The sequence below is a fragment of the Enoplosus armatus genome, chromosome 16, assembly GCF_043641665.1.
Source record: "Enoplosus armatus isolate fEnoArm2 chromosome 16, fEnoArm2.hap1, whole genome shotgun sequence".
Taxonomy (NCBI): domain Eukaryota; kingdom Metazoa; phylum Chordata; class Actinopteri; order Centrarchiformes; family Enoplosidae; genus Enoplosus; species Enoplosus armatus.
This window is the reverse complement of record NC_092195.1, coordinates 17,221,898-17,233,309: the sequence shown is the minus strand read 5'-3', so window position 1 is coordinate 17,233,309 and position 11,412 is coordinate 17,221,898. Positions and strand designations below refer to the sequence as shown.

At 44.2% G+C, this 11,412-nt stretch overlaps 1 protein-coding gene across 1 annotated transcript; it reads right to left on the bottom strand.

Annotated features, from left to right (window-relative positions):
• Positions 1-6,950: 6,950 nt before the first annotated feature.
• Positions 6,951-7,943, bottom strand: LOC139299220 (cyclin-dependent kinase 5 activator 1). Its single transcript, XM_070922123.1, has one exon. It carries the CDS (start codon positions 7,941-7,943, stop codon positions 6,951-6,953), a length of 993 nt encoding a protein of 330 aa, XP_070778224.1.
• Between the last annotated feature and the right edge of the window lie 3,469 nt (positions 7,944-11,412).

Below are 11,412 nucleotides of genomic sequence, written 5' to 3'. Positions count from 1 at the left end.
TATTAAAAAGTTGCTATTGTAGCGTCCATGATCAGTTTCCACAGTAGTGGTAAGTAAGCCGTTCCTTACACTTGTGTTTTGGTTTTGGAAAGACGATAAAAAAACTTGAATGCCAGTGTTGCTCCCTCTGCAGCCTCGTGTACATCGCTTCAACACGTGAAGAAATGCAAAACATTAACATTTTAAGCTAACATAAGCTGTGATTTGTGGTGAGATTGAACGAGAAAAGTGAGACTAGTTTTAAAACACAGCTTGAATTGATAATGTCTCTGGATACCATCTATAGGAAGCACTGACAGTGGGGGGGATTTGGAGCACGGTAGATCCCAGAGGGCGGATAAAAGGCAGCGAACAGCAGCCGAGGCTTTCAGAAAGCCACTGGGAACACTATAGAAGTGTGACACTGGGAGGCAGAGAGCTGGGTGATTTGTGTCCTCAGAGGACGGGAGAAAGCTGGAAAGGACTCAGTCAGGCTGTGGCAGCCATCTGCAGCGCTGCCTCTTCATCTCATTGCATGTGTCCTCTTTTTTTTTATCAAAACCTCCTGGTCTCACCTCCTTCACCTCCCTGCCCTCTGAGGTGTCCTCAGCCTCTGCAACTGACCCCATCTCCGACCAGAGCCATATGGTTTTCATCCCGCTGCCCTCTCACTCCGGCATTGTGAACAGATTATAAATGGCATTTAAATAATCATTTTCCAATACCAGAGACAGAGAGACCAGACAGACGCTTCGCGCCTCGATAAGTAAGCTGCTTTGACTGAAAAGTCATTTTTGAGTCTTAGTTTTATGGCAGACATCTGTTATACGATAAAAGCTAAATGTGTCTGTTAAAAATGGAAAAACTCTGTGTTTATATTCTACGTTTCTTGTAGTATTTCACAGACCTGTGACTTGTATGTCAGACTATTCATGTGCAGAATATTAGCAGCTTTTCTCATTTGCTTAAGCACATTTTCTGAAACACAGTTCTGAAAACATGAATGCAATCACTACATAATTTTATATACAGAGCAGCACGACACTTCAGTTGTGCTAATGTTGCAGCTGTTAAAGGCACAGCTAATTTCAACTACTTTAAATATTGCTGGGTAGCTTAATCCATAATAATACAGTATCATTTATTAGTTGATTTATATTTTGTATTAATAATCTGAATCTGCAAAGTATTACTAATGTAGTGGAGTAAAGATATAAAGTAACATAAAATGGAAATACTCAAATACAAGTACCTCAAAATTGTAGGGTACAGTACTTGAGTTACTTAGTTACATCCCACCAGTGGAAATGCATAAAAAATGAACTATGAATTTGAGAGCTTCATGTTCTTTTGAGTCATGATTTTCATTCGATTGTGCCAAAACAAAATGTGAGATTGTGTGAAAAACAAGACCACATTTGAAATCCGCAGCTGTTTATGTGTATGAACGTGAACAGTGCAGATCAGTGATAACACACAGTGACAGGGGAAGGCAGCCCGAGGCGGACGCTCTGCTGACCATCGCTACTAAATCTGCGCATAAAACCTGCGTTCCTCTCTTTGTTTTTCATTTTAACCTCGCAGAACAAAGCACTCTGAACACTGCAGCCACGACTTCCATGTTTCTAGGCTGCACAAAGTTGCTGCGCAGCGGCAGCGTCACAGTATTTCCACCTGTGGTCGCAGCAGAGAGGGTGGTGATTGACTGCAGGGACATGCTCAGATGGAGCGCAGCCCCCCTTCTGACAGGAAGCCAAAAGGCCATCTGCAGCACCGGGCTATTGTGTGGCTGTGCATTAAGCTATTTTATGCCCCACATGAATTTACTGCTGGCCTTAAGTTAGCTGGATTGCAGGCGGCGAGTGTATCACGTGTACTGTGGGGAGAATAAAGGCAGTTTTAGTTAAATGTGTGAGCCTCGCAGATGTAAAAGAGGGAAGAGCTGCATGTGTATAAAAAGAGAGAAACACCAGATTTGGATTTCAGCTCAATACTTTATTAAATAATCAACATCATCATCATGAAAAAGGAAAACAAACAAACAAACAAAAAAAAAATGAAAAATGAAACAGTCACATTTGTTTTTCTTCAAGTTTTCCCAATCGACAGTATTTTACATTTAGCTACACACACACTCATTTTAGTGGCTTTACAAAAGTCACTCGAGGTGATGCGCTGCTTCATTTTGGTGTGACAGTTACAATGATGGCTGTGGAAGGTAACTATGGAAACTCGGGGGGACCCGGGCGGAGGAGGAGATGGACATTTGACAGTTCTGTTTTAACATCTGTCCAGTGTTGACGCAACACAGACGAGGTGTTGCGATGAATGTGAAGTTGTGAAATTTGAAAGCTTGAAAGCTTTTGTGAGAAAAAGCTACAATCGGCGATGATGCAGGCTGAGCCGGAGCTGCCTGCGACAAACGCTACATGTACAATGGCCGCCTTTGAGTCACCAGCTGGTGCATTGATGAGAAAAGCCATTGATAGCCACTAACTTGATCAGTTCTATATGTGTACTGTAGTTTGAGTGAATCTGAGAGGGCAGTGAGATTCTTGTTGCATGAAGATGACTAATTTAGCAAATTGACAAATGAAGTCTGGTACGAGACAGCTGAGTTTAAAATAAAGGATGTAATATATAATAATTATAATTCTGTCATAGCTCATATGAATTCACATGCTTTGCTATTTCAGGACCGAAAATGAGAGTCGATTATTTTATTTATTCTTTGTCTCTATTGTTTCTAAACATGAACAGACCACCATAATTATGATAGTTACATCTGCAGTTACAAGAGACTTTAACACTGTTGACATCATGTTTCCTATAAAGGAACGCTCCAATGAGATCCAGTTTTAAGTTACCAAAGACGTAATCTTTCATTTGAAACATCACATATAAAAATCAAAACAAAAGCAGAGGTAAAAAATAAAAAGAAACGTTTCTAAACTACCTGGCTGGCATGCATGCTACTACACAGCAAGACTATTTCTTTTTGTTCATTTTTGTTACACACCCACATATGTACATCGTCAGTCCAAGGTGTGCCATTGAAATCTCACACAAACCTACAGCAGCAGCAGCATACTGAAATAACTTAACACAACTCATAGAGCTGTGGTGACTTACAGGAAAAGTCTTGTGATATGCTATATTTTTCTTATTGTCGGCAAAAGAACATAAACAAAAAATCTGTCAAAAACCTGAAATATCTTATTCCTCTGTAACATAGAGCCACACTGTTGCACTGGGTGACATCTTGCTTCACTACGATGAACGTAGGCACTGTAGCTTTTTTCCAAATCAATCCCACAAACACAGTTTGCTGCTGTAAATATTCAGGGCACCAAATGTGTATTCATCCGCAGCTGAAAATAGTCCCCAACAAATGCACTTTTTACTCATGTTTGAGAAACGTTTGCTAAAAACTACAGTGCCCAGCTTTTTTTTAGGAAAGCCTTTTTTAAAAAAAATAAAAATATACCCCTCATATATTCAGCATGTTTTTAAAGATTCATGTCTTTAGTAAGAACAAATGAGCTTGTGGCCAAATAAAAGTACTAAAATACAGACTAATGCATGGTACTTGTTGACAAAAATATAGAATAACACCAGACTTATCCATCAAATCTTTTATCACATTGTTCACACAAAGCCAAAAGTCTCCAAAAGCCCATTTGAAATAGTATGTAAAGCAGTCCCAGATGAAGGTCCCACCCACAGACAAAGGTCCAGTTTGCACTAAATGTCCTGTTTAATCTTGTTTAAATATCTGGAGTTGATCAGTTTCTACATAAGAAGAGTCATAAATTATCCACAGAGATGTCACAGGCATCGTGTGTCCGTCCGCCGTCAGTCAAAGAGCTCGGGACTCATGCCGAGGGGTTTGATTGGATGAACAGAATTAGAGCTCCAGTTGAGATGCGAGTAATTGGCTTGGAAGCCGCTCTGCTATGTGAACAGCTACGTGATCCAGCTCTGCGACTGATTGGACGGAGGTTCTGAAAGAGGGGACAGTTGCCTTTTTGCTCAAGACCAAATTGCGTCCCATTTGACAAATTGCGTTAAAGGTCAATTAGGCTTAAGTGGTTCCTCCGTGTCTGTGCCATCGATGAGCATGAAGAACGAGACAAATGTGAGCAAGAGTTGTTTTTCCATTAAAGGAAGAGTCACAACATGCTAAAGGAAACCTGCAGCAGACTGTTACTTACTCGTCAGGGCAAGAGTTAATATCAGCATCACCTGAACACGCTGTACTGTATCCACTGATTTAATTAACGTCCAGGTCTACAGGAGACGGGTGGTGGAAGCAGATGTTGCCCTTAACTTTGACCCACATTCACGCACAAACACAACCAACCCGATGCCAACAAACGGTCCCATTCTGCCCTTCCTCGCCCTGACAATGGCTGGCGGGTGTGGGGTGTCAAATCTAATGAAATAGGCAGGGAACAACAGCTGAGTGTGTGTGGAAATGGGGTTGGATGGGGGGGGGGGGGGGGTTGAGTCAAGACACAAGTGTCCTTGTCAAAGCTGAGGCCAGTCCAGAGAGAGAGAGAGAGCGAGCTGCACTGACCGCAACAACGAGCCCAAAATGGCTGCCAGTCAAAGCTCCAGAAAGAGAGACGGCGGTGTCTCGGCGCTCTGCTCTCTGAGCGTGAACCTCTGCCGTCACTCCTCTCTGGTTGACTGGTGTGAACTCGTGCGAGATGCCTCAGGCGGCCAGGGAGGCAGGCTTGACTCCAGTAAGCCCCGGTGAGCTGGAATAGGCAGCAGGGCTGAGCTTTGGGTCTCGAGGCCCCCAGGTTGTTAGAGCAGGATTTTGAAGGCTGAGCTGAGGGCCAAAAGTGTACGGGAAGTGTGACACCAAATCACATCGGATTCTGAACCGTTTACTTATTTCCCCACGTTTTCATCCCTCGCTCCCTCTCTCTATTTGATTGGGTGGGAGGATTAGGACTGGATTACCCAAGGAGGGGATGTGAACCAGAGTGTGTTTGTTTGCACATGTGTGTGAAGGTTGGATCTTATACGGATGCTTGTTCCTCATATGACCTTGTGACTAAGTGTATGTTGTAGTGTCGCTGCAAAGTGGGGGAGGGAAGTGGAGCACCAAAACCTCCAGATGCCCGAACACAATAAGATTAAGGCTTTGCCACATGCTATTGTGGGAAACACATCATGGTGGAAGTCAAGCATCCATGTTTTTAGGTTTGAAGCAGCTTCCTAAGCCAACAGCCTCCTATTGTGAACCAGTGGTTCCCAACCTTGGGGTCAGGACCCGCAAAAAGGGGTCACAGGATGAATTTGAGGGGTCTCGAGATGATTAACAGAAGAGGAAAGCAGAAAAAAATGAATTTCTCCTCTAATTTTTGCTTTTTTTCTTGTAAATTACTGGACAATGTTACTTTTAAAAACAAAATCTATATATTTTTCAGTGCAACAACGATGAACCTCGGGCTCATCTGTGACCATGAACACACATTAAAACACATGGGAGATTAAAGCCATTGAAGCACAAATGCCAATGGTTCATTCAGGGGAGTAATTTAGCAAGAAGCAGGAGTTTTGGGAGGGACAAGAGAGAGAGAACAAGCCTCTTGACGGCAGATGAGGATGCGCAGGTGACTGACGAGAAAGTGGGACACATTCAGAAGAAACAAACACAACACTCATCTCTCAGAGAGCTTTACGGCCTCTACGTTGGACCCTGAGCTGCACACGTTTTTGTTTACGTACCGAGGAGAATAAAGTGCACACGACAAGGTATTTAAGTGTGTGTGTGTTTATAGTCCAGCCTCGGTCCAGCCCGGACCGGATTAGCCACTGAAGCTCTGCAGGGCTGCCGAGTGGACAAGAAGGGGGCAGAGGTTGAGAGAGGGGAGGGGCTGCAGTAATCTGCTAATCTCATTAATACCACGGCTGTGGGTGCCCTGTCAACAAGATGCAGGGAACAAAGGATGGAGTAAACAGCTGATGACCCTGGCTGCTGTCCACTACACAATGCCTACACACACACACACACACAGCCATGCATACGCTCACAAAACGTGTCAATCTTAAATCCATGTTCTGCTTCCACCAGGAAACTCTCCTGAGATGACATAAAATAGAAACACAGAGGAGTTCACCAGCAGGTTTGAGCGGGTAAAGATACAAAAAAAAACAGCAACTGTCCCCTCAAGCCAGACGACCCTCAAAAGGCTCCACAAAACACTGCCTGTTCGCTTTGCTTTAGTGATTACACAGCGCACAGCAGGACCAGCAAGACCTTACATGGACCTCTCAGCTGTTCCCATCAGTCTGAGTCACTTTTCACTGCTGGCACATGGGGCTTAGCCAGCAGCGGATGTCAAGATGTCTCCTTGTATTGTCCAGGAAAATATAACGTGGTCTAGGTGGATTATATTATCTGTCCCACATTTTTATTCTTCTGTGAACGTTTAGAATATAACCAGTGGAAAATCCTTAATGGTATTCTTGTGAGTGATGATCTTCTTGTCCCCGTGCACGCTGATTGATCACATGGAGATAGGAGGGTGAGGACGCTGGGGTGCCTGGCTGTGCAGATCCAGTGGGGCAGCTGGGACGACTGGGACCAGACACATGGGGACAGATGGGGCAGGTGGACCAAATGGTTCCTCATTTCAAGTAAACTCTCCAAGGTGGATATTCCAGGAAAAAAAACACAAGTGTGAGTCTCTGTTGGCCAATTATCAGAGAACATCTTGGGGGGGAAAATGTTTTAATTTCTATCTGTGGATGGAAGGAACAATGACAACAAGCAGGTGGAATGATTAAATATGTCTACGTAACTCAAGATAGGCTTTTATTACTCCTGCAGGGCCGCAGAAGAAGAAACGGGGAGAGGAATCTGTATGAGACAAATGTGTGTGTCTGTGTGCAAGTATACATGTGCATGAGTGTTCAAAAAGGCATGCGGTCAGCGAGGATCAGTGCTCAAACTCTCACCGATCCAGCACCCGACTATAGTCCTGAGGGCCACAGCTGCCTTCACTCTTGAGTTCAGCAAATACTTGTGTGAAAAAGTGCGGGTCTGCGTTGATGCGCAGCATCTTGGAGCTGGTGGCATCGATGATGGCGAGGCAACGGTCCCAGAAGGCCTCCTTACCCGCCTCAACCAGGAAGGGCTTGAGCGGGTACGAGATCTCGTTGCCCATGTAGGAGTAGGACAGGTAGAGGCAGGTGAGCAGGATGGCCTGCAGCTCGTGCTCCGACGCCACCAGGTCGCCGTCTACGACGTCTCTGCACAGCATGTAGACGAAGACCACGTTGGCCGGCGTGACGAAGGCCTGGTCCTGCCAGCCCTGCAGCAGCAGCGAGCGGTCCACAGCCCGCAGCCAGAGCACCGGGTCAGCCGGAGACAGATGCTTCAGGCGGTAGCAGCGACAGCACAGGAACTCCCCCAGGCAGCGCAGGAGCTCGCTGGTGGAGGCCTGGACGATGACACGCTTTGGGGACGAGGTCACTGTCCCTTGGGGGACCTTCTTCACAGAGGAAAGCTGTTGGGACTTGCTATAGCCACATCCGTGCCCCTGGCCCATCCCTAGGCCGTAGCCGAGCCCCAGACCCAGTCCTGCTGGGCCATCGTAGCTGGACAGGTTGGCACACGACAGGGACTTCTTCACATTCTCGCGGTTGAGGTGCAACAAAGGGTCATTTTGGTAGATGTTGATGTTGTTGTTGTTGTTGAGAGGGTCCCCGAGGGCACCTGGACCACCGGAGCCTTTCTTGGAGTTGCCCTTCTTCTTCGTAGAGGCCACCAGTCGCTTCCACGTGAGCGCTGGGAGGAAGATGGACTGGCCCCTCTTCAGTCCGCGGTCCTTCTGGCTGTTGAGAGAGCGGCTGCTGAGGCTCGGGTAGTGGCTGAGCGAGCCCGGCCGGTTGTCATAGTAGCCTGATTTCCGAGAGCCGGGGGACAGTGATAGTACAGTGCCCATGTTGAGACAGTGCTCCGGAGATTGTTCTACCTTACTGCTGTTGCAGAGAGGGGACGCGTTAGAGGCAAAGCTCTCTTTTATGTCTTAATATCCAGCTGATGTGAACTCTCAACAGGAAGACAGCATGAAGAGACGAGCGGTGCAGACATGTCAAGGTGGAGAGACGTTACCTGCAGCACTGAAACACAGAAGAGGAGAAAATTTAAACTAATGGACTGAAAAGTAAACGCACACAGTAACATCTAATCCCATGTTATACTGTACAGGGCACCTTGCTGACATTAACGTCTTCAACCCCACAGCCTCCACAGCCATTATAAACTCATGTGCAGCCAAACATCATTAAGAAAACACTTAATTATATATTCAATTCTAGAGGAGGAACTTTCCAAACATCAGGTTGAATATTAATGCAAATGCAGCTATGAAAAACATGCAGTCTTGCATTTGAATATTTCACTCTGTGGAAAAACACAGCATCACTGAAGAGGTGGAACAAGATTACAGAGAATATATGTGTGATACAGTCAGACCTTGTGGAGGAAGACAGTTTGTTCCGACCTTTAAGGGGAAATATAAGGGTAAAACTGGATTTTAAGGGGTTAATCAACAGCCTGATTTAATCTGACCTATTCTCTGAAGCATGTGAAGATTTAAAGGTATTAAAACGACTCTTATCTTTCTCTCAATGACTAAATGCAGCTCTTCTGTTATAAGTTCTTAAAAACAGACAATGCCTCCATGCCAAACATGCTTATTTTAGTGTAAAAAGATTTCAACTGTGGCATCACAAAAAGACATGAATATCAACATTTGGTCTCCTTCACTGTCCCTCTGATGCTCACCTCTGAGGACGAGATGATTTTCTGCCGCAGTCCGCGATGGTGCAAAGATATAAAGGAGCGCAACAAATGCGCTGTTTCTGCAGCCACAGCCGATAACTCGGGGTGGCAGCGAGCAGGATGCTGATCTGTCCGCAGAATTAAAGGCAGGAAGTCACTCTTGCAGAAGCTTTGACCTACTCTCTTCAAAGATGCCAAGTCTGGAACAACGCGTCGGTCCTCGCCAGGCGTGGTGCAGGTGTCATCCTCCGCTGCACCTCAGACCCGGGCGAGAAGGATGGTTGACTTTACTAACTGTCTTTTCATTTGTGTCTCCATATCCGACATGCAAACTTTCACAGTGTCTGAGTCCTCTCAATGCATTCCATGTCTCAGATCCGAGCGTAAAGTCTCCTGTGATTCTGGTCCTGGTCTCTGGTGCAGCTGTGAGTCCGCACTCTGACCGGTGATCGGAGCCGGCAGTCCGACCTCTGAATGGGCTTCTCACACATGAAGAGGCTGAGCAGCCAGTGAGCGCACAGAGCGGCTCATCACACCGCCTCCCCGCGGCACAGACTCCTCCTAACGGGGCTCAGCTGCCGCCTGACACACACACACACACACACACACACACACACACACATAAACATAAACATAAACATGAACAAACAGTAGCTTATTTTAAACTCTAACCAACAAATTATACACAATTTACATTCATCATCAACATTATCAACAACAACAATTAATTATTCTTTTAGCAAAAGGTACAGAATCAATATTTATATTATTATTAATATTATTATTATTAGTTATTATTAAAAGAAAAAGGAAAATAATAAAATTGTTTAAGGAAAATAAAATAGAAATAATGTAAATACAAAAAAGTAAAATAATAAGCAATCTCACCACACACAAAGTTAATTTATTAGCTCTTCCACAGCTTTCGATCACATGATCTTCATCAGCCACGTTGTCATGGGACTGTAGATGACTTCTTCTCTTCTGCTGATGAAGATCATGTGATATGACTGAAAGCTCCAGAACTGCCACTAAATGGACCCTGTGGTCATGTTGTTTTCTCAGCTGCTGTTTTCCTCAAAATAAAACAAGACAAATAAAAACTGTGATAAATAGAAAACAGTAACACTGTAAAGGAGCAGTAACACAGTGCAGTGTTACTGGTGATAGTAGTAATAGTACACGTAAAAGTATAGTAGAACCAGTAGAAGTGCAGCGGCAAGTAAAAACAAGCTCTGCACAAAGCAGCACTTCACCTGCTGAAGAATGAGATCGTGAAATAAATGCTCTCAGCTACATAAACTGCAAATGGTGCAGAATGCTTTTGTGCCACTAAAGGCGTAATGACTTGAAATAAGTTATAAAATAGTCCCTCAGAAGCCTGGAAATATAGGTATCAAGCACAGGGAGGTAATATTATAAGTTCGAACTGATTTATAAGAGCATTAACACACAAACGCTACATAAAATGTCCTCTGAGCTGCTCATACACCTCCCTGAAGTCTGTGTTATATTTACTGTTGTTGCGCTGATGTATATTGTTGTAAATGAACACCACGTTTTTGTTTTTGTAACTCTTCCTCATCTCGTCTTTGCCCACATATTAACTGACTGTCTGTCCACTGAATACCCCCTCAGAGACAAATAAAGCTTCGTGAATCAATTGAAATATCAGGTCATGATGAAATGGCGGTGAGTAACGCACACCGGGGAGAGTCTCCTGTAGTGAGTAAGCCTCCCTCACGTTGCGGCAGGTCAGCTCTCATTATGCAACTGTCTTCAGGAGTCCTTCCTGTATTGTAGGTCACGGAGCTGCCTGAGCTTTAAGAGGATCAGATTGGAAGGACGGCCAATAAAGTATCAATGAAACCGTCCCTTCCTGCGTCCATCACGGCTTTGGATAATTTACTAATGCTTTATAGATCAGCTATAAGCGGAGGAAGTATTCAGATCCTTCACTTAAAGTACTAATACCACACTGTAAAAATACTATGTTACAACTAAAAGTCCTGCATTGAAAATGTCCTTAATGTATTAAAAGTAAAATAACTCAATGCAGAAAAATGTCCCCTGTGATTGAATACTACTATATATTGTATCGTCAGATTATTATTACTCATGCATTAATGCAAAACCATTCATTAAACAATTAGTTACAATTCAGAAATCATTTCACAAAATCATTGTTTGATTGATAAAATGCTTTAATTTTTTTATTTCCCCATGCCGAAGATGGACGACTAAAGACTGTCCGGGAAAAGAGGAGGAACTGTTAGATCGCTTCTCAAGAAATTCCCTGAGGACGGGAACTTATGGGAATCCGGAGAATAAACAAAACAAACAAACGATGACGGGAAGACGAGATAAGAAGGGTGGTTTTCAGCAGATGGAGGAAGAGATTTTCTATTTATTCTCCTAAACCCCTTTTAGTTGTCGCTGCTCAATATATATAATATATATATACAACAACACATCACAAACTCAGCAAAAGAAAGACCAATGCGGGCTGTAAGCAGTCCAATCGATATTGACTCCAGGTCAGCTGACCCTTGACCCCTGATCTGGTCCTCTCCATGTTAATCAGAGTAGTCTTTTCTTGCTCAGGTCCAGAAATAAACACCTCCAGT